This window comes from Cucurbita pepo, chromosome LG05, assembly GCF_002806865.2.
Source record: "Cucurbita pepo subsp. pepo cultivar mu-cu-16 chromosome LG05, ASM280686v2, whole genome shotgun sequence".
Classification (NCBI taxonomy): domain Eukaryota; kingdom Viridiplantae; phylum Streptophyta; class Magnoliopsida; order Cucurbitales; family Cucurbitaceae; genus Cucurbita; species Cucurbita pepo.
This window is the reverse complement of record NC_036642.1, coordinates 2,408,856-2,430,641: the sequence shown is the minus strand read 5'-3', so window position 1 is coordinate 2,430,641 and position 21,786 is coordinate 2,408,856. Positions and strand designations below refer to the sequence as shown.

General features: G+C 35.3%; 5 protein-coding genes across 7 annotated transcripts; 2 read left to right on the top strand and 3 right to left on the bottom strand.

Annotated features, from left to right (window-relative positions):
* The first annotated feature begins 2,650 nt into the window (after nt 1–2,650).
* On the top strand, nt 2,651–7,145 carry LOC111795339 (probable 2-carboxy-D-arabinitol-1-phosphatase). The gene is made up of 10 exons (XM_023677695.1): nt 2,651–3,084; nt 3,378–3,483; nt 3,601–3,817; nt 3,899–4,017; nt 4,390–4,485; nt 4,653–4,706; nt 4,778–4,876; nt 5,738–5,845; nt 6,114–6,490; nt 6,844–7,145. Exons 1-9 carry the CDS (start codon nt 2,702–2,704, stop codon nt 6,486–6,488), a joined length of 1,557 nt encoding a protein of 518 aa, XP_023533463.1. The 5' UTR covers nt 2,651–2,701; the 3' UTR covers nt 6,489–6,490; nt 6,844–7,145.
* A 226-nt stretch (nt 7,146–7,371) lies between these two features.
* On the bottom strand, nt 7,372–8,484 carry LOC111795341 (stress-response A/B barrel domain-containing protein At5g22580-like). Its single transcript, XM_023677696.1, has 2 exons — nt 8,301–8,484; nt 7,372–7,851 (listed from the first exon to the last, which is right to left on the bottom strand). The coding sequence occupies exons 1-2, from the start codon at nt 8,420–8,422 to the stop codon at nt 7,647–7,649; spliced, it is 327 nt and encodes a 108-aa protein (XP_023533464.1). The 5' UTR covers nt 8,423–8,484; the 3' UTR covers nt 7,372–7,646.
* Nucleotides 8,485–10,429: 1,945 nt separating this feature from the next.
* LOC111794377 lies at nt 10,430–12,459 on the bottom strand. The gene is made up of 3 exons (XM_023676349.1): nt 12,356–12,459; nt 10,801–10,957; nt 10,430–10,720 (listed from the first exon to the last, which is right to left on the bottom strand). Exons 2-3 carry the CDS (start codon nt 10,954–10,956, stop codon nt 10,673–10,675), a joined length of 204 nt encoding a protein of 67 aa, XP_023532117.1. The 5' UTR covers nt 10,957; nt 12,356–12,459; the 3' UTR covers nt 10,430–10,672.
* A 770-nt stretch (nt 12,460–13,229) lies between these two features.
* On the bottom strand, nt 13,230–15,802 carry LOC111794729. Of its 2 annotated transcripts, none has more exons than XM_023676854.1 (3): nt 15,717–15,802; nt 13,626–13,782; nt 13,230–13,542 (listed from the first exon to the last, which is right to left on the bottom strand). In XM_023676854.1, exons 2-3 carry the CDS (start codon nt 13,779–13,781, stop codon nt 13,495–13,497), a joined length of 204 nt encoding a protein of 67 aa, XP_023532622.1. In that variant the 5' UTR covers nt 13,782; nt 15,717–15,802; the 3' UTR covers nt 13,230–13,494. The 2 variants fall into 2 exon arrangements, with proteins under 2 accessions (XP_023532622.1, XP_023532621.1); XM_023676853.1 differs by having other exon boundaries at nt 15,672–15,774.
* A 204-nt stretch (nt 15,803–16,006) lies between these two features.
* Nucleotides 16,007–21,777, top strand: LOC111795883 (histone deacetylase 9). 2 transcript variants are annotated; one of them, XM_023678509.1, is made up of 15 exons: nt 16,007–16,171; nt 16,509–16,654; nt 17,261–17,373; nt 17,471–17,588; nt 17,690–17,764; nt 17,847–18,066; nt 18,480–18,543; nt 19,364–19,456; nt 19,553–19,661; nt 19,831–19,880; nt 19,963–20,053; nt 20,566–20,636; nt 20,755–20,853; nt 21,272–21,338; nt 21,430–21,777. In XM_023678509.1, the coding sequence occupies exons 2-15, from the start codon at nt 16,618–16,620 to the stop codon at nt 21,513–21,515; spliced, it is 1,293 nt and encodes a 430-aa protein (XP_023534277.1). In that variant the 5' UTR covers nt 16,007–16,171; nt 16,509–16,617; the 3' UTR covers nt 21,516–21,777. The 2 variants fall into 2 exon arrangements, with proteins under 2 accessions (XP_023534277.1, XP_023534278.1); XM_023678510.1 differs by lacking the exons at nt 16,007–16,171; nt 16,509–16,654; nt 17,261–17,373; nt 17,471–17,588; nt 17,690–17,764 and having other exon boundaries at nt 17,847–17,922; nt 18,018–18,066.
* The last annotated feature ends 9 nt before the right edge of the window (nt 21,778–21,786 follow it).

Sequence of the window (21,786 nt, the reverse complement as noted above, 5' to 3'; positions counted from 1 at the left end):
TGTACAATAAAAATATTAAATAATTTTATTTAAAAGTTGATTTAAATACTAAATTATATTCGCATTTAACTCTATCGATGATGTGACTTATTAAATATTTTATAATACTAAAAAAAATTTAAACATAATGCATTTTCGTACGAGAATAATAACCATATAATAGATTACGTAATAATTTCAATATGTTTTTCTTGTCGTGACGGTGTGTTGGTAGGGAATAGGTATTTCTTTTATTAAAACGTGCTTGATTTAATTATTTGATTATATATTTTAACTAATTAAATAAAATTCGACCATCGATCATATTTTAAAGTTAAATTAGCGAATAATTTAATGAAAAAATAAATCTAGGGGTTAAAAAAAAATAGAAACATATATGCNCGAATAATTTAATGAAAAAATAAATCTAGGGGTTAAAAAAAAAAAAATAGAAACATATATGTNTAAATAAAATTCGACCATCGATCATATTTTAAAGTTAAATTAGCGAATAATTTAATGAAAAAATAAATCTAGGGGTTAAAAAAAAATAGAAACATATATGCGAGGGTGAAAGATAATGTGATGTCATGTGGGGTGTGTTAGTTGTGAGTTGTGATTGTGGTGGCGTTGGAAGAGGGAAGCGTCGACAAAGGGAGATCAGCGGTAGCTACGGCGTCGTTTTGATCCAACGACTCACAAGGCTCCACGTCACTTCTTCAACAACCACAAATTGCCATACCTACCCCCTCTCTCACCTACCCATCCTGCTTCCTCTCTCTCTCCCCATCATTAAAATAATTGAATTCTTCGTTACTAAAATAAGTTTCCAAAAAATCATTAATATTTAAATTTTTTGAAATTATGTCGACATTATATTATATTATATATATTTTTTAATGATATGTTATTATATTTATTATGATGCTATACATTTGTTTAATATCAATTATATTAAAAATTCATTTAAAATAAACATTTTAAAGATGTATATATAAAAATTACAAAAAAATTTGTGTGGATAGAAAATAAATATTAGGTTATATTATAAATTTGGAATTAAATATGATTACTTAGAATCTATCAAATTATACAAACTACTTGTAAATTTTTTTTTAGTCTATTTTTTTTTTTAATATTTTCTAGAACATTTCTTCTCCCACTAATAAATTTTACCATTAGCTAAATCAATTTTGGTCACTTGTATTTACTAATATAATATATTTTAATCTTATAAAAATTAAATGTTTCAATGGTAGAGAAATAAAATATATATTTTTTATTTCATCGATTAACAGGAGATAAATTATTGTTGGATGGAAGTCCCCACTCAAGTAACTTAGGGAATGATCATGGGTTTATAATCAAATAATACTCTCTCCATTAGTACTACGCTTTTTGGGAAGTCTAAAGCAAAACCATGAGGGTTTATGCTCAAAGTAGATAATGTCATACAATTGTAAAAAGTCGTGTTCATTTAATATGGTATCAGAGTCTTGTGGAATGTCGTGTTCATCTAATATGGTATCAGAGTCTTGATTTAAGGGGGGAGACAACAAATATGATATCAAAGTCATGTGGAAAGTCGTGTTCATCTAATATGGTATCAGAGTCTTGTGGAAAGTCGTGTTCATCTAATATGGTATTAGAGTCTTGATTTAAGGGGGAGACAACAAATATGGTATCAGAGTCTAGTGGAAAGTCTGTTCATTTAATATGGTATCAGAGTCTTGATTTAAGGGGGAGACAACAAATATGATATCAAATTCATGTGGAAAGTCGTGTTCATCTAATATGGTATCAGAGTCTTGATTTAAGGGGGGAGACAACAAATATGGTATCAGAGTCTTGTAGAAAGTCGTGTTCGTCTAATATGGTATCAGAGTCTTGATTTAAGGGGGGAGACAACAAATATGATATCAAAGTCTTGTGGAAAGTCGTGTTCATGTAATATGGTATCAGAGTCTTGATTTAAGGGGAAGACAACAAATATGATATCAGATTCATGGGGAAAGTCGTGTTCATCTAATATGGTATCAGAGTCTTGATTTAAGGGAGGAGATGTAGTTTCTAGAGGGGAATAGGCTAATTTAGGGAATCATCATATATATATATATTTATTTATTTATTGTGTGGATTATATTTTAAGAACTAAAAAAAATACAATTTAAATAAATAAACATTTTTCTGCCCATAATTATAATATAGATTAGAAATAATATTAAAAAATGCTTAATAAATACTCCCTCCATTGGTATGAGGCATTTTTGGGAAGCTCAAAACACTGAGAACTTATGTTCAGAATAAACAGTAGCATATCATCGTGGAAAGTCGTGTTCATCTAGCATGGTATCAGAGCCTCGATTAAGGGGAGACGTACTTTGTTCGAGAGGAAGAGATTAATTTAGGGAATGATCAATTATTTATTATTATTATTTTTTGTTATAAAAATGTTGTTTTTATTTTAAGAACTATTTTTTTTTTTTTAAAATAAATAAAGATTTTCTGCCCCATAATATATAATATAGATTACGAATAATATTAAAAAATGCTTAATAAATCTTCGATTGAGAGATGTGGATAGTAATATATTCACAGCCATACAAAAATTGAAATTATTGAAATAATAATAATAATAATAATAATGAAATAAAAAATAAAAAAGGAGTGGCGCGAAACTACAACGTACAGGAAGCGGAAAGACGAATTAGGAAAGTCCCCGATGTTCTCTCTTAATCTTACCCCTGCAGCCCATCACTCGTACTTCCCCCTCCCCCAGAAAAGATTCGGCTGCTTTCCGGCGAGGTTTCCGATCGGTTCCTTCACTGTTCGATCGTCATCCAGTCTTCAGGAGGTCGAGAAGTTTACAGAGTCATCGGCTGAAGGGAAGGATCTCAATTCGGAGCTCTACGCTTCGGATCCGTTGCCTCCGATCAAGACTTCAAAGAGAGTGGTTCTGGTTAGGCATGGACAGAGCACATGGAATGCGGAAGGTAGAATTCAAGGAAGCTCCAATTTCTCTGTTCTCACTAAGAAAGGCGACGCTCAGGCAGAGACCTCCCGCCAAATGCTCTTCGATGATGCATTTGATGTCTGCTTCAGCAGGTTTCCTATGTTTTTAGTTCCATTTTGATTCATTATTACGCGATGGCGAATTTTGGAAGTGATTTCATCTTTATCAAAACAAAATTTGTTCAGCATCTGTTTGCGTCTATTGCATGAACTGACCTAATATTTGCTTCATTACTTAAAACATGGCATTGTCTAGACATGGAATTTATCAACAGTGAACACGTGCAGTTGATTATGGGTATTATTAATGAAAATTTTTCAATAAGGAATGCATGCTGTAATTTTAACTCCTTGTCTAGCTTGACTAAGAAGAATTATGCTTCCAGCCCCCTAGTGCGATCAAAGAGAACTGCGGAAATCATATGGGGTGATCGCGAGGAGGCGATACTTACGGATTCTGAACTGAGGGAAATAGATTTATATTCATTTCAAGTAAGATCCCTTTCATTACCTTGGGGGGTGTTGATTATATTAAATTGATAATTAATCTTACTGACATTCTCCTCATTCTTGTCACGATTGCTGTGGTTGGCGCTTGGGTGGATTTAGGGTCTACTCAAGCACGAAGGGAAGGAAAGATTCGGTGCCGCTTATCGTCAATGGCAGGTAGATGCGGCAAATTTCAACATTGATGGGCACTATCCAGTGAGAGAGTTGTGGGCACGTGCTCGAAATTGTTGGGACAGAATTCTAGCCCACGAGAGCAGGTCTGTCCTGGTGGTTGCTCACAATGCTGTCAACCAGGCTCTTGTTGCTACAGCTCTTGGTATTGTATCATTCTTTAAGTTACGATTTCCTTTTGCATTAACGACTTGAATGTGTTTAGTGTAACTGCTACTTAAATCAGGATTAGGAGCTGAGTACTTCAGGGTGTTACTTCAGAGCAACTGTGGTGTTAGTGTTCTTGACTTCACTCCACAAGTTGAGGGTGGATCTCCAATCATTTGTTTAAACCGTCTAAATCAGGTATATCAGTTATTTATTTTATAAAAAAATTATAAACTTTGTACCTTCCCCCATCCTTTCTAATTTATATGTTCAGCACGTGATATCTTCCCTCTCACTATTTTCTTATTATTTTCTCTGTCTTTGTGTTTAACTCACTTAAATATTCCTTCACGACGAACTATATTTGTTTTGTGTGGCATTCCTCTGCTTACGACTATATTGACGGAGTTCAAATTGCTTAATTTTATTCTGGAAAGAAAATATTGATTCATACCTGTCTGAAAACATCTTCACCGTGGCATAGCTGTTCTCTGCATTCTTGTTCATAAGTTCAGTAAAATGTTAACTTATTTAAGAAGACTAGAGGCCATGATCTTTTCATTGCCGCAGACCCCAAACTCACCTGTTGCTTCGGGTAGTTCTGGAGGCAGAAAAGCAGCAAGAAGGATCGTACTTGTTTGCCATGGAGTTTCCGAGACTAATGAGGTATGGTACGTAATTGATGGCATCGTGTATTTTACTTTTCACCTCATATCATGTTTGCCTAATGAACTCGAGGAACTTTTGTGGTTTTGTTGCTAACTTCTAGAACCGAAGATTTGAAATTCAATTCGGAATATTATCTCTCTGATTTTGCTGTTGCAACCTTGCAGGCCAGTTCTTCCTTCCTGGATGACAAGCCAATGAACATGCTTGGAACTATACAGGTAGAGCATCCATCCCATTTCACCAGATAGGTTTCGAATTCATATAATTGTATTTTATGGATGCATCACAGTCCCAGAAAGTTGCAGAGCTCCTTCTTGATCTAAAAGTGAGCGCTGTAATTACCAGTCCCAAGAAAGCTTGTGTAGACACGGCTGCAACAATATCCAGTGTATGATTACATTTTCTTTCGTCGTTCCTTTTATGTTATCTTTCATGGTTTGTGAATCACACACTTCACTAATGTTTTCCCTTTTCTCTCTCTCGTCATTTTCCTTCGAGGGTCTAGAGAGTGTGAAATTAATGCCACATCAGACACTATGACATATTTAACATTATATTAGAAATCTGAACAGAATGCTGCAAGACCTTTTAGATAGAAAAACGGAACAAATTGATGAAAAAATAGTACTTCGCATAGTTCAACGATTAAGATGTCTACACCTTGAGGTTCAAATCCTTATTCCCACATTTTTTGTACGGTTGAAGACATTCTCCCTTGTTGTTCCGTACCTCTTACTAGATTATGGAAACCTATTCTTCTTAGGCCTTTCTTGGCATATTCTTTTTCCAGAAAAAAATTATCCATCTTATATTGAAAATGGAGTTTAGTTGTCTCCTCACCTTTCAGCATCCTTCAAGAATATTTTTCGTTGGATTAAGCTGAAGTATACATTACGAGCACCATAGAACAAGTCCTGGAGTAATTGATTAGTAATTACTGTGGCACGATAGTCTTCATATACTCTTCTTCTTCTTGGCCTTTTCAACCTTCAAGAATTCTTTAGTTTAATTTTGAAATCTTGGTTAACGTGTCTTATCACCTGACAATTTAAAAACAGTGGAACTCTTGCACACATGAGCATCATGGAATAAGGCAAAGGTTGACTAATCACCATCAATTGATTTTATTCTACCTCTTTCAATCGCTCATGCAGACCTGTGTCAAAAAGATACAAAGAAAAGCATTTCAACTAAATTCTCATGAGGGTCAAAAAATCAATTCTTTTAAGACGCCGCTCATTTGTTGTAGGTACAAGAAGCTGCAGATTGCTTGGGTGCTGATTGTGTGCCCCGCTATGTGGAGATGAAGCAGACGAGTAAACTTGATGTAGACAATATTCTTGATCATTTCAAGCAGGCAAGATATCTGGCCATGAAATTTTTAGACTAAAAGCAATATCTGTAAGGTTGTAATCCATGTCATAATGAGGTTGATGAAAAAGTTGCATATTTACCATAGTATAAAAAAAAAGTTGTTTATTTAATTTTTTTTTTTTAAAAAGCTCAATTTCCTTTAATTTTTCAGTTATCTCGTTTGGGTTGGATGAATGTGGAACTAATAGTTATACTTTTTGATCCAATACTTGAGTTTTCCATTCTGAGACTCCCTGCTTTTCATTCCATAGGATGTAGCTAACGTGACCGTCTTTGAACCTGGTTGGTTAAACAAATTGGACGATGTGATGATTACGGAAGTGTGGAATCAGAGTGGTGAAGCCTGGAAGTCTCTGTTGAATGAGATGGCTGATGAAAAGGAGCCAGAGAAGGTTATTGTTGTGGTTGGTCATCCTGCTATTCTTCTCGGATTGGTGGGGTGGTGCCTAAATCTGACAAAAGATTGGATTGGATCATTCCATCTGGATGCTGGAAGCATTAGCGTGATTGACTTCCCTGATGGGTCTAACAGTCGAGGGGTTGTCCGATGCATAAATTACACTGCTCATCTGGGGAGATGGTCAATTCCTATTACTAAACCAACCGTGGATGATGAAGAGTTTTAATGGTAAACGCAGTTCTACTCTTGAAAATCTAAAGTTCACTAGTATGGTATGTTAAAAATAAAATACTCTCTGATTCAAAGAAAAGAGAACAGATGTGGGACACATAGCTGTCATTCCTTGTTACCTTTTGAATGCATCAATATCCTACCACCCTTTCTATAAACTAGAGATTGTTTTATAACGATCATGTTTTATTTCTGTTCTCTTTCTATTATTGGCGAAGTTTAATTTTAAAAAATTATTATCGAACACAGTCAATATTTTACATTTATAGAAATAAGTATATATACAATCTCATTCTTTTTTCTTTCAACAGTGAATAAAATTTGCATTTGAAGTAAAAAAATTGGTGTAGGTGCATGGACAGAAGACACTTGGACTCAACTTCTATTGGCGAGGAGCTCAATACTTACATTCGCCCGAATGTTGATGGTTGAAATTGCCACGTGCAAGAAAACCTAGGTTTGAATGAGAATCTTGAGGCTATCACAAGGAGGCGTTGAAGAGGAGAGAGAGTGAACAGTTTGTAATCAAGTTCGTTGTTTTATTAGTTGAATTGTATATTTTGATATTTTTATTTGCATTGTATTTATGTTGTGGGTTTTGAATTGGTTATTTAAACGTCAGTAATTATAGAAAATGATTGAGCTGGGCTAATTACTTGCGCCATGGATCTTCTAACAGTTGTTTTGTCTAGTTGGGCCATCTTCTTGAACCACAGGGTTCTTGCCATTTGCATCTAATGGAGATAGCTTCTTGGGTCCACTGATCTCCTAACAAGGCGATAAATTGGTAAGTCCTATACAAAAGCTGATCAGTGAATACTGTGATAAATATACAATTAGAATGTGTGGATTTGAACAAGTTTGACACTTTTACGTGCGAAAATTGCAGCGATTTATTTTAACAGGAAAAGGATGGCTTTCAAGTTCATCAGCGGGAAGAGACTGACAGTTCTGCTCGTGCTGTGCAGCGGTTCCACGAATTCCAATCACAAAACATGGATCCAACGGTACACATCATCTAACTCTAATGCAGTAAATTTTAATTACGAAAAGAAAAGGGATCACTTCTTCGGAAAACCAACAGTAGTGCCATTATAAATATGATTCATTAACGGGTTTTACATGTCCAACATAAAGAGGTATTGGTTGATATTCAAGCGGATGGAGGTGGCTTGGCACGAATAGCTGGAAAATCAAGAAGCACAATCTTTTCAATGGCTGCCGAGAAAGTTGCAGAGAACTCAACATGCTTGGGATGCGCAGTAAACGCAGTGTGAGCTTCCTTGTTCTCGAATGTCATCAAGAAGGCATGTGTGAATCCCTGTGTAAGCATCTCTGGTCCTTCCATCTCCTGCCCCCTGTTTTCACCTTGAAACATTCATCTTTCTCTTCGTTTCATGATAAGTTATATGATGAAATCATGTTTACCCTTTTATTAATTTTTAACATACTCTTTAAACTAAATTTAAATAATTATCACAAAATTGCATAAAACTTTAACTAATTAAACATTCAGCATCATGTCCTAAGAATGTCCATCCCTACCATAAAAATATCTTAATCCAGCTACGAAATCAGTAAAGAAAAGAAGTAATACTTAAATCTTGGTTCCAACGAGGGTGGAGGTAGAAAGTTTTATGGGGAAGGACAATGTTTTGCTCCCTAATATCTAAGACGAACTTAGAGGCGCCACTGGCCCCTCTTTAGACTCAGCTCCTCTCTCGGGTTCACACCCTGCTAAAAGACATCCAACAAAACTGAAGAACCAATGCCTTTTTAATATTTTAACAAGAGGGGCGAGGATTACCATTCAAAGGATTTGACAGCTTCGATTTCGGTGACGAGGTTCTCCATGCCTTTGAGAATCTCTCCCACCGCCGCTCCTTCCTTAAACTTCACGAGCACCAAGTGCTTGAACTCTCCTTCCATGGCTGCTCCACCCTTGAACTCAGAGGCCCTTCTCTCTTTATATACATAAAAGAAAACACATCAAGACATTTCGTTAGATTGGATGTCACTATATACGTGCACCGACAGAGCTCACGTGTCATTTCTTTTCAATGCTGACTCAAATACTTGAAAGCATTGTTGTCCCCTATCTTCCTCGACAGCATCTCTTGCTCAATATCTGAAAAAGGCACACCATCATATAGGACTTAGACCCACAACTTCCACCTCCACCTGTTTGGATCTATTTTTCACGAGTATATCCTTTTTCTTTCTTCGTCCAAATTGATTTTGGGTTCCATGTATAATCTGCCTGCCTATCTGTTCGATATGATTGTTCATAGTGGAAATGAAACCACTCTTCTAGGAAAATCACATGGCTACCTTGTAGCAATAGAGTGACACTAAGACAACAAGATTAGCCGTAACATGCCTCTGCTTGTACCCTGTCCAAACCGACTCATCCACTCATTGTTTGATATGATCAAACTGTTCCAGGATCACATGACTATAATTTAAAACTCAAATTAATTCATTGTTCAGAAAATAAAATTTACTGAACTACACCCCTACTCGTCTATACTCAAGTTATTGGTATGGTCTTTTAGTTGCATTTTGGATACCGTGTACACTCAACCTATCTTTCTTTCTAGCATAATCATTCTTTATCAAAACCATTAGGACAAAAATATCGTATGGCTATCTTTCGAGTCAATCAAGACTCAAATGACAAATCTCTACTTAATACACTATTAGGCTATAAGATTCTCTAAGATTGAGTCTTTGCTATCCTCCCTTAATTACTTTTATTAAGTTTGACATGTCGAAATAGATGTTGGAATTTGAATCTTTAACCTTTTGAGTGAAGCTTAGAGAGTTGAGATATTGCAAGTTAACCAATCTAGTGCATGTGCAAGCTACTANAAAAAAAAAAAAAAAAAAAAAAAAAAAAAAAAAAAAAAAAAAAAAAAAACATTGTATTGGCTAGAGTTGGTGGTATTTCAATAATAAAAACTCATAGATTGTGGTGGATCCAATGCAAAGGTAATAGGGTAAAAGTTATTTGGGGCCAGTGTGTTGGTGGCTCTGCTTTTGCACATGACTGGGATATTGGGTGGACAGATTTCCCTTTTGATTCACATTCACAAGCCAAACAAATCTCCTTTCATTCTTCCAAATTTGTAGCTCTTTCCATGTGAGCATCCTCTTGTCCATTCCCTTTATTTTTCTGTGGAAAATGTATTTTTCTGCTTATCTCTAGAATCTGTGGAGAAAATGATGACTTAAATTAAATGTTCCCATCTGTCTTAGCCTGTGCCTCTCAGTATATTCCCCATACCAATGAACATCAAAATCTAATTCAAGATTTTATGGTTTCAGAATAAACTAATGCTTATTTATTCATAGCAGAGCTTGAAAATATTTATTAAAACAACAAATAAGCAATCTAATTTAATTACAAGATATTGCTTAATATATACATAAATACAATACTATGCTGCATCAAATGTAATTTAATCTTAATTCGTTAGATCCATATTTGTGGTGTAGACTTCACGTCAAGAAAAAGAAAAAGGAATTAGCGAGATATTTCTTCTAAGTTTCCCACACCAAATATCTCCTAAGTTTCCCACACCAAATCGATAACACTTCATTTTACATGCTCGTGTTTTATTTTCCAACACGTAATATCACATATCACATCTGCTCTATAAAATCTACTTTCAATGGATAATCTTGTATATATTCAAATTTCCTAGAACGAACATTTGAACTACTATATAAAGAACAAAGAAATAGTTATTATGGATGAACTACTATATAAAGAACAAAGAAACTTGAATCACGACTCATTGTCCACTTTGAGCATAAGCTCTCATGTCTTTGCTTTGGATTTACTCAAAAGGCCCCATACCAATGGAGATAGTATTCCCCACTTATAAACTCACGATGTTTCACTAAATTAACCAATGTGGAACTCACTCCCAATAATCCTCGAACAATCCTCAAACAGAAATAGTTATTATTATGGATATGCTGCTCACACCTTAATAATCAGATCACTGGAAAGCAAACTCAACCAAACAATTTCTAAAAAGGGGGAAAAACGATAATCTGAGACAAAACATCCCACACGCACAACAAGGAATCTGAGATTGATATTCAAACCAATTGGTAACCAAGTCTGCAACTAAGCAATTATTAGATAAAGATTAAGATGGATCTTTGAAATCATTCCTTCTTTCCGATCCCGTGTGACATGTTATAAATTCCCCGTCCCTGCATGAAACAGTACTAATTTATTCACAATGGAAAACAAAAATAATCTCCTCAAGCAGTGTAGAGACAAATAAACTTACTATAAGATACAACGATGTGGCTGCCAAAGCAATTGGAATGGCAACAGAGGTCACCTTATCCATTGGCCCCTTAAGATATGTGTGTTTGTGGATGCTCTGGAAATATTTTTGCTTTTCAATAAGTTTCTCACGTGGCCTAAATGGTTCTTCAGACATCCTGCAAAACAATGGAGTTCCCATAAGTACTGCTTAGATCAGAACCCACTACTCCATGGATCAAATGGATATCCCTGCTTAATTCTTCATTTTCAAAGGTTCAAACAGCAATTAGTCAACAAATGATGCAACGAACAGAGAAGATCACTCAATATGGGACTTAAAAATAAAACAGAATGTCTCTTGGAACATCTCGCAATTCCAAGCAAGGTATAAATCGTTTAAGGTGTACATCAACTTCGCCCTATCATATATTCATATATGGAAGTTCATTTTCTGTACAATACAAAGAACAGGAGGTGTTGCCGAGGAACGGTGGGACCTTTTTAAGCACATGATAGGCAATTGAGATCTCGAGCTAGCCTATTCATTATGGGGAATCAATGCTCCAGCCCGAATAGAGCTTACCTCCGGCACGACACATAAAAAGAGGCTAACTCCTCTGAACGTAGAGTGTAAAAGCCTTTTTACTTGCACTTTGAGGCCTTGGCTTGAAAGGCGTAAGCCTCAGCTCAAGCTCCAATTCCACTACAAAGTCCAAACGGTGGTGGCTTTAGGCGTTGGTAGTGGGTTTCTTTTTTGTCTTCTCGGCGATGCCACACCACTGCCATCGCCACCTCAACCAACCCTTTTACTACTGTTTTCTGGTTGTATTTTAAAGCTTGATTCCAAGTATTCATGAATTATAGAAAATATCAAAATTCAAAAAATATAACATGATGATCTCAAATCATATCTAAACTTTCTCATGTATCTTTATCAACACTAAGCCCGATTGAAACGTTTTATTTGTGTCGCTTATCAATACATAACTAGCGAGAATGATATCAATCTCCATTCTTACACATATTGTCATCTGCATCGCCAATTTAATAAATGCCATATACGATAATGAGCCAGGAAATTCAAAACTAATTCCCAGCAGCAGCTTCTGTTAGACTAACCCTAGTTGAAAGGGAAAGGCAATCTCTCATCTCCAGCGACTGATGAGCGAAAAATGTACCAATTTCCACAAAATAGGCAAGAAAACTGAAAATTACACGAAAAAACCAAAAATCAATTCCATCAACTTGTCTCCTTTTCAAAATCGACGATTCAATGGTAAATTATGGAAGTTATAGCGCATTTCAATCGATAGTGTCACATAAATCTAAATCCCACAGAAAACCGCACACGAAGGTAAAAACTTAAAAATCCCAAGGCAGATGAAAAAAAAAAAAATCTAAGGGGGGAAATCATTTGAATTAGGATTACATCGAGCACAACAACATTCGCGAAGCAGAATAAGCAGAAAAAATAAATGATTAAAGCATTACAACTCCCATCCTAGATCAGTTTATCAAAGAAGAATCCCTGGTATCTAAACCCTAAAGAAATAGGTGAATGGATTGAAACTCACTTGAATTTGGAGGAGGATTCAGGGAAGACGAGAAATCGTTGTTCCAGAAACTGCCGCTGTTGGAGGCGAATGATAGACGACGACTTGGCGGGGGTCTTCGGTGCGAGGGGAAAGCAGTATAGGCCAGCCTTTTGTTTCTTTCTGTGGGCCTAAGATTCAACTTACTGGACTTAGATATGGGCCCAATCTGATAGACCAGATAGAAATAACGAGGCCCAATTTTTAAGTTTGAGGTTCAAGCCTTATAAAAAAAACATTTTTATTACATGCTAATTTATGGGAAATAATTAATTTAATATTTTTTAAATATAATTTTTAAGCCAATAAATGTGAAATGGAAGATTAAATCTACAAAATATATATATATATATATATATATATATATATATTATCTATCCATGTTTAATTTGAATGATTAATTTTAAAAAATATAAATAACCAATTATACCTCATATAACTCATTTTTCATTTTTTTAGTAGTAATTTCTAACCTTGGTTAATCTAAAATGAAAAACAAATAATTTTTTACTGTAGAAAAACTTTATACCATTCCATAGTTTTAAAAAATGAAACCATTTATGTTAATAAAATCAATTAAAAANAAAAAAAAAAAAAAAAAAAAAAAAAACGGTACTAAACATTGTGTTCATGATCAGCTACTAATAATTTCATAATTTTTCAATAGATATTATCATATCATTTTAGTAATCGAGAAGGCAAGTCAGCCAAAAACGAACCAAACCAGGCAAAAAAACCAAAAAGATTAACCAATAAGACCTGCTTAGAATCATTCTAATGGAGCTTTCCAAGTTGATCTTCATAGATTTGTTCAATTTGGGTCAGGAAATTGTAACGAAGATATGAACTATGATGGTAGTCGCTCAACAATTCTAAGCTGGAACATCATTTCATTTCCAGAATCTCAATTACATATCCTGAGTCACAATCTCATTAAAGAAGAATTGGGAGGAACAGTTCAATATCAAGCAACAAAGTAGGAAAACTGGGCATCTATCCAGTTTTCTACTGGTAAACGAATCAGGAACTAGACATTTATTGAACAAAAACTACTTCAGTAACAAAATTCACGAGTTCCAGAGCATAAAACTGTTTGAAATTCAGATGCAAAGACTGTGACCTCATTCTTTCTTTCCAATGCCATGCGACATGTTATAAATTCCTCGTCCCTGTGCGAAAGACATGAGCGAGATCGATATGTTAGATGATTAATCAACATTCTTTAAGACGGACAAGAATAAGGTAAACTTACGATGAGATACAGTGATGAAGCTGCAAGAGCAATTGGAATGGCAACGGAGGTGATTTTATCCATTGGCCCTTTAAGATATGTGTGCTTGTGGATGCTCTGGAAATATTTTTGCTTTTCAATAAGTTTCTCACGAGGCCTGAAAGGTTGTTCCGTCATGCTGCATTATAATTCAAACAAAAAATTAGAAAACTTTCCCCGTACTTTTATAGCTCTCAAACTATCCAATATGTAAAGAAAAGTATGCTTTTGAGATGTATCATAAGGCATAATCTTTGTAAAATAGTGAACTTCTATAGCAATTGTGAAAAATTCTAGAGTAAAGACAATGAGTGCAAAATATTTACAATGACAACGGCAGAAAAACACATGATATATTGCTAACAGCCCAAGCCCACCGCTAGCAGATATTGTCCTCTTTGGACTTTCTCTTTCGGGCTTCCTCTCAAAGTTTTTAAGTTTTTAAAATGCGTCTACTAGGAAGAAGTTTTCACACTATTATAAAAAATGCTTCGTTTTCCTCCTCAACCGATGTGGTATCTCACAATATCTACCTTGAACCTATAGATAAAATAGACATGACTGGGAACAAGTCTCCATTTTCGACAATCGAAACATCAACTAATCCACAAATGAAGTGAATGCGGCCATGAGAATCATACTATGTGGGACTCTAACACTCAAACGGAATGGCATTTGAAACTTCCATCAATTTCAAGAATTCATGAACCATAGCAGATACTAAAACAATAGAAACTAGCTACATCCCACACAAATGTTTTCTTGTTTATAGTAAACGAGCATTCCACACAATACGATACGGTTAACTTAACTAATGTGATTTATGTCCCTAATTCTCTTGTAGGTTACTTTTTTTTTTCTCAATATTAAGCCCCATATACCACAAACATCTTAAGTGCATCACTTGTATATTTGCATAAACATAAATTAACATCTAAGAATTATCTTCATTCTCACACATACATGTGTGCATACATATTTACAACCATGAGAATTTGAGACAGCCACCTAACCTTACTAATTAGGTCATCAAAAATAATTCTAACGATATTAAATTCTAAGTAAATGGTCACCATGGCGGTTTACACACGCCCATATAATCCACCAAATTTGATAAATCTCAAATAAAAACCAGGACATGNATCAAAAATAATTCTAACGATATTAAATTCTAAGTAAATGGTCCCCATGGTGGTTTACACTCGCTCATATAATCCACCAAATTTGATAAATCTCAAATACAAACCAGGACATCCTATAATACCCCTTCCCAGCCAGCTTTTTCTCAGTTGCTACTAAACAATGTGTACAAGAACTACACCAACTACATCTTCGGAGGACAAAATACGTACTCATTCGAATGAAATGTGTCANTCTCAGTTGCTACTAAACAATGTGTACAAGAACTACACCAACTCCATCTTCGGAGGACAAAATACGTACTCATTCGAATGAAATGTGTCAGGAAACATGAGAATAAATTAAAAACTCCCTCATAATACCATCAAAATGAACCCGGTAACTTTTATTTTCCCCCGAAATTAACGAGTCGTATAATGAAATTCATCCANACTCATTCGAATGAAATGTGTCGGGAAACATGAGAATAAATTAAAAACTCCCTCATAATACCATCAAAATGAATCCGGTAACTTTTATTTGTCCCCGAAATTAACGAGTCGTATAATGAAATTCATCCATGTTTCAATCACCGGGGAGACAAAAAAAAAAAACATATAAAATTCAATTCCCTAAAAACACTAATCCAATTGAAAANAAAAAAAAAAAAAAAAACATATAAAATTCAATTCCCTAAAAACACTAATCCAATTGAAAATTAAAGCGACCACCGACAGAAAAAAATACACAAACCAGTCATTTCAAGTGCATAGATACATCACATCTAACAACAATCGTTAACCAGATTAACCAGAAAGTAAAAAAAGAAAAATAATCATAATAAAGCGCAATTAAAACATCAAAATTCCAGTTCTAGATCACAGTATCAAAACATTCGAGAAATCTTACTCCATAATCCTAAAGAACAATCCAGAGAATGGGGGATAAACTCACTTGAGGTTGGAGAATGATAAATCGTTGCTTCAATAAGCTAGCAGATGGGGGACGAAGGATCGACGAGGATTGGCGGAGTTTCGTTCTTATTACCTTTTTATTATTATTATTTTAATCTTTTCCATTATTGTGTGGGCCTAAAAGTTGGCCCATTAATGTTTGCACAGAATAGTTTCCTCAGTCGTCAGGCCCAATAACGGTATTATGGGCCCCCAATCTCTAAAAAAATAATATTTTAACGATAATTGGAAAATGAAAATTTAATTCTAAATAATAATAATTATCCATAGTACCCACCAAAAGGAAACCCGCGCGATCCTAAGGCCGTATTCGACAAGCTGCGGAACAATGTGAGCAGCATCAACGGGCCTTCTTCAAAGTCCTCCTCTGTTCTTCCTTGCCCATCTGCTCCAGCTTCCGGAGCCATTTCTTGCTCCCCACCGAATTCGCACCAGGTTTTGCTCCTTCTGCAGTTTCATTTTCAGGATTCGGATTCGAAGAATCGTAATCTGTCAATCTGAATTGGAGTTTCAATGTTTTGATCTTTTCCTTTATAGCTTCGTTCTGATTTCTCTGGTTGTACTGTTTCATTCACGATTTTTTTTGTTGATTGTGTGTTCTACTCTTGAAATTATTGGATTTCATTTTATGTGTGTTTTCGGGGGTTTTGTTTGAGACGTGTTATAAGCTTTATTTATTTATTTATTATTTAAACTCATTGATTGGTGGTACTGACAATCAATATGCTTACGGAGTAATTGAATCGAATTAATGACGGTTCATCCACTGCAGTTGCTTCATGTGTGTCCTCTAATCGAATCAACAACTGCGAAGCCAGGACGATGGTGGAGTGCGAACACTAGAAGTTTGTGATCGTGCTTGCTGTGGTCTTCCAGCTAAAATGCGGTTCAAGGATAGGATTTCCTACTTTTATGATGGTACTATTTTTGTTTTCTACGTCCCTTCGACATCTATTTCTTTAGTTTACTAATCTAATGCTCAAGTTCAACCCGATTCAGTTCGGAACACCTTTCTCTGCAACGATGAGAAATTTCATCAAAACAATAGGTGTTTGTATTTAACTTTCTGTTTTCACCTTCCTTCCCACATCCATTCACTTCGATTTGTTCGTACCTTGTAAACCAGACAGTTGGGGTAGGAAAGAGCACATTGAAAGAACCATTGATTTGTCTACTTTTCGTGATATAATCAACTGTCGTCTACTTTTGCGCTGAACTTATGCTCATGCCTGATAAGAACATTTTATATTTATGGGAAAATTGTAGATTGCAATCTTAGGATTTGCCTACTTTACAAGCCGCACTTATATATTTTAAAAATGGTTTCAAATATACCTATGTTTTATTGAACTTCAAACCATATCCCTTTATATGTTTTATTTTGGAGTCGGTACACGTGGCATATCTAGAAGAAGAAACATGTATAATTCCATTCAAATTAACAATAAGATCTTAGGTGGTTGTGGCGTTTCCAGATAAGATAGTCATTTAAACTTAAACCTTATACAAAGTATGGTTTTGCAGGAGACGTGGGAAGTGTTTACTTTGGTCCAAATCATCCAATGAAACCACATCGACTCTGTATGACTCACCATCTTGTTCTCTCGTATGAGCTTCATAAGAAGATGGAAATTTATGTTAGTGTCTTTCTCTTTGAATTTGTCTTACAGTGAAGCTTTTAACACGTGCTTGTAGGTTTACTGTTTTTTTATTGATTTTTGTACTACCATGCAGCGTCCTCACAAGGCATATCCTGTGGAGCTTGCTCAGTTCCATTCAGCTGATTATGTGGAGTTTCTGCACCGAATAAATCCAGATACCCAACACTTGTTTTCTAATGAGCTGGCTAAGTGTATCAATTTTCTCTTGATCTCTATCACCCTTTCTCTGCAGTTCCTCGTTTGTAGGCAGAGAACTAGAGATAAATTTTGATAGATTTTCACTTTGTATCAGATAATCTTGGAGAGGATTGCCCTGTCTTTGAGAACTTGTTTGAATTCTGCCAAATATATGCTGGTGGAACAATAGGTAAATTCAATAATGGATGTCTTGCGATTCATGCTGAAGATATTAAGTCCTTCTTGACTCATTACTGGGATTCTCCTTGCAGATGCTGCACGCAGACTAAACCATCAACTATGTGACATTGCAATAAATTGGGCAGGTGGCTTACATCATGCTAAAAAGTGCGAGGCTTCTGGGTTTTGCTACATCAATGATTTGGTTCTGGGAATACTAGAACTTCTAAAATATCATTCTCGTGTTTTGTATATTGACATAGATGTGCATCATGGTGATGGGGTAGAGGAAGCATTTTATTTCACTGACAGGTACAACATGACCTGGACTTTCTAGTACTACATTGAATTTATAATTGGAAACTGGGAAATGTTTCTGTTTATTGAGCAATTGAGATAAGAGTTTTTCTTTAAAGTTTAAGTTGATATTAACTGCACAGCTCATAGCTTTATGCTTATAAATTGATGTTTTTGAATTATAGTTGTTGGGGCAGACTGCCGACACACATTCTGTTTGTTGCTAATTTATTTTTAACAGAACTCTGTTTACTGGTAGAATGAAACCTAGTATACAAAAGGGGATAATCCGATAAAAGAATTTGAAGTCAGTAAAAATTGTAATGCATGTTTGAAGATTTTCACGAGCTGTTAATTAATACACATCCATATTCCGTATATTATAGGTCTCTCTTCTAATTCTTAATGTTCGCAATCCTCCATGACAGGGTGATGACCGTTAGCTTTCACAAGTTTGGAGACCTGTTTTTTCCTGGAACTGGTGATGTTAAGGTGATCTTTCCAAATTTTCTCATATCTTTGTTGGTGCTTACTTCGTAAATACTAGAAAGTACTGAATTTTAGTTGGTATGTGACCCTCTTTGCTCTTCTTTTCCTTGTCTATTTCACTTGTCCGCTACCAACATTCCTCTATTGCGTCCTTTCTGTCTCTTACTGAAGATTTATTTTTGTGCAACTCTCACTTTAGAAGAGCCTTGAATAAAAGACAGTATATGATTTTGCCGTTCTTTTATCTTCATTAGTGGATTTGTATGTTTGATTTTTTTTCATATCTTCTCATGCAAGTCATTTTTCTCTTGATTGGTATACTGCCTTCTTAGTTTGGTTAATACTTCAAAGAAATTAAAATTCTTTGCTTGGTTGGTGGCTTTTGGAGAGATTAAGATTATGGATTCCATTTTGAGTTCTTCCACTTTGACCTTCTATCCTCAATAGTGCACCTTTGTGTCAGGGGGACTTGGTTCAAGTATTTTTGGTGGTTTGGAGTTGCTTTCGCCTCTTTTCCTAAGTGACGTTCCCATAGCTGTTGAGAACTCAGTGCATTCTTCTCCCATTCATGAGGGAGGTAGATTGTTGTGGCAAGACAGTTTCTTTGGTTGGAAAGAAACAAAGGGTCGTTTTAAGGGAAAGACAGATCTTGGTGAAAGTACTGGGCTTGTAATTGTTTTTGTTTTTTGCGCTCTTTTTGGTTGGTCTAGGCAGACTAGATATTTATATTTAAATAGCCCTGCTAAATGGGCTTATGATTCTGCTCTTAAACTTGCTACAATTTGGAAGTTGGATGATACTCATAGATATTTGTATTTTGAAGGAAATAGGAGAAAGAGAAGGCAAGTTTTATGCCATTAATGTCCCACTAAAGGATGGAATAGATGATGGTAGCTTCACCAGACTTTTCAGGACAGTAAGTTAACTAAAAACTCTTTGGAATTAAGCATTATTGCCCTTTGCTGTTATTTTTGTTGATCATTGTACTTTTATGTGAATTCTGTACATGTAGATTATCTCCAAGGTTGTTGAAATGTATCGGCCAGGTGTCATTGTTCTCCAGTGTGGAGCTGATTCATTGGCTGGAGATCGCTTAGGCTGCTTCAATCTCTCTATTGATGGTACGATTCACTGTACTTAATGCTCCCTTCCCAAGCGAGGAAAAGAAAAAAAGAAATTAAAACCCACATTATCTGTTATGAGTTATGCAACATTCTATTGCCTTTATTTATAATTCAATTTAACTTGAAGGTCAATGTTCCAATTAACATTTACTTGCTCTTCCAACAGGTCATGCTGAATGTGTGAGATTTGTCAAGAAATTCAATTTGCCTTTGTTGGTATGCTCTTTTGGAGGACTAAAATGCTGTGTTTAATTGTATATAATTATAATGATATATTATAACTTTTCTGTAACTATAGGTTACTGGAGGTGGAGGTTATACCAAAGAGAATGTAGCTAGATGTTGGACTGTTGAAACGGGCGTTCTTCTGGATACAGAGCTGCCGAATGGTATAAAAGTCCTCTTGTTTTTCTCCATATTTCTTAGTTCGTTCTCTTCGTCAGTTTTCCTTTCATAAGTATCATTAAATTAGATATAGGCAAAACTATCGATCCCTATAGAAAGGAACTCGTACTCTCATTTTTACCATCCTCTTGTGCACTTCCAATTTTTGTTGATCTTTTCATTTATAACGTACAACAGCCCCTCCTCAAAAGGGTGATCATTAGAGATTGACATCGATATTTGACTGCAAGCCTTTAGCAAATACTTCTTGTTTCCATCAGATGTTTCCTTTCATGTTTGTACCCTGTATATATATTTCCGAATTGTGCATTTTTTCACCCTGTTAAGCTGAAAGGTTTCTCTGAAGCTTGCATGTTGCGCAGAATTTTTATTTTTTTTTCCTGCTCTACTGTTTATCTAGTGCTTACCCAACCAGTTTAAACGGCTTTCTGATTCATAATGTGGAAGATTTTCTCTGTACATGTTCTCCATGCTGAAAATCTACGCTTTATTGCAGAAATCCCGGATAACGAGTATATCAAATATTTTTCTCCAGACCATTTGCTAAGAATTCCAAATGGGCATATGGTCGGTACTTTTTCCAAATTTACATTATATGTTTTTTGTTTACTTTCTAACCAGTTGAATTGCTTCTAGCAAGGCACCACTCAAATCCTCTTCTTTGTTCTTGTGATTTCCCTGGCAGGAGAATTTAAATACGAAATCTTATCTTAGCACGATCAAAACACAAGTCTTGGAAAATCTCCGTTTCATCCAACATGCTCCAGGTGTACAAATGCAAGAGGTGGGTTTGTGGCTGAATTTGTTTGTGTACTTTCTAGTCTACCCAGGTCATTCTATATTTGAGACAAAATTGACTGTATACTTGATTCGATATATCCTAGTTGTGGAAACTAATAGCCTATCATTAATAGTTTTTTGTTTCTGTTGTGTCAATTCAACCTAACTCAATGGTAGTACCATTCCAAAGGTCGGTGGCTCAACTCCACCCTTTAAATTGTTGAATTGAAAAAACACCTTTTTTAAAAAACTTCATTTGCCTCCAATTTTTTGAGTTTTCAGATGAAATGGTATGTTGGGCTTTCAATGCATGTAGTAGAAGTTCTAAGTATCTCACTTTTTCATTGTTATATTAGCGTCTAAATAAGCTGTTCTAAATAAAAATGACCTTCACACGGATGTTATTTTGGTACACGGTGCAGGTTCCTCCTGACTTCTATATTCCCGATTTCGATGAAGATGAGCAAAACCCTGATGAGCGCATGGACCGTGAGTGTCATCAGAACACTTTTTCTTTGCTTCTCTGATTAGATCTTGTTTTTTGCCTTTCTCAATTAAAATCTAAATTCTGTTATTTCAGGGCACACCCATGACAAGCAAATCCAGCGTGATGATGAATATTATGAAGGAGATAACGATAACGATCATGATATGGATGATGCCTGATGATCATATCCTTCATTATCATTTTTTTTTTGTGGGTGAAAACGATGTACGACTGACTTGAGTAGAAAGAAAAGCATGTAAATAGATGGATTTGTCTATTATCTATTGTAGCGGTGATTTTTTTTCCTCTTCTGGAACGTTTTTTTATTTTATTTTTGTAATGTTTCTTTTTGGATTCTGTTGGTGGTAAGAAAACATGATAGTGAAACAACATTTTGGTCTTCCATTTGATGAAATTTTCCTATCGATTCTCGGTGAGGAATCACGAATC

Bases quoted from the DNA above. Each gene is read 5' to 3' on its own strand.
- LOC111795339 (XM_023677695.1), top strand. From the start codon at position 2,702: ATGTTCTCTCTTAATCTTACCCCTGCAGCCCATCACTCGTACTTCCCC. The intron at 3,484-3,600 runs GTAAGATCCCTT...GGGTGGATTTAG, and splicing joins TAGATTTATATTCATTTCAA to GGTCTACTCAAGCACGAAGG. The intron at 4,877-5,737 runs GTATGATTACAT...CATTTGTTGTAG, and splicing joins CGGCTGCAACAATATCCAGT to GTACAAGAAGCTGCAGATTG.
- LOC111795341 (XM_023677696.1), bottom strand. From the start codon at position 8,422: ATGGAAGGAGAGTTCAAGCACTTGGTGCTCGTGAAGTTTAAGGAAGGA. The intron at 7,852-8,300 runs GTAATCCTCGCC...AGGTGAAAACAG, and splicing joins GCTGTCAAATCCTTTGAATG to GGGGCAGGAGATGGAAGGAC.
- LOC111794377 (XM_023676349.1), bottom strand. From the start codon at position 10,956: ATGTCTGAAGAACCATTTAGGCCACGTGAGAAACTTATTGAAAAGCAA. The intron at 10,721-10,800 runs GTAAGTTTATTT...TGTTTCATGCAG, and splicing joins CCACATCGTTGTATCTTATA to GGACGGGGAATTTATAACAT.
- LOC111794729 (XM_023676853.1), bottom strand. The intron at 13,543-13,625 runs GTAAGTTTACCT...TCTTTCGCACAG, and splicing joins CTTCATCACTGTATCTCATC to GGACGAGGAATTTATAACAT.
- LOC111795883 (XM_023678509.1), top strand. From the start codon at position 16,618: ATGCGGTTCAAGGATAGGATTTCCTACTTTTATGATG. The intron at 18,067-18,479 runs GTACAACATGAC...CCTCCATGACAG, and splicing joins GCATTTTATTTCACTGACAG to GGTGATGACCGTTAGCTTTC. The intron at 19,881-19,962 runs GTATGCTCTTTT...CTGTAACTATAG, and splicing joins AATTCAATTTGCCTTTGTTG to GTTACTGGAGGTGGAGGTTA.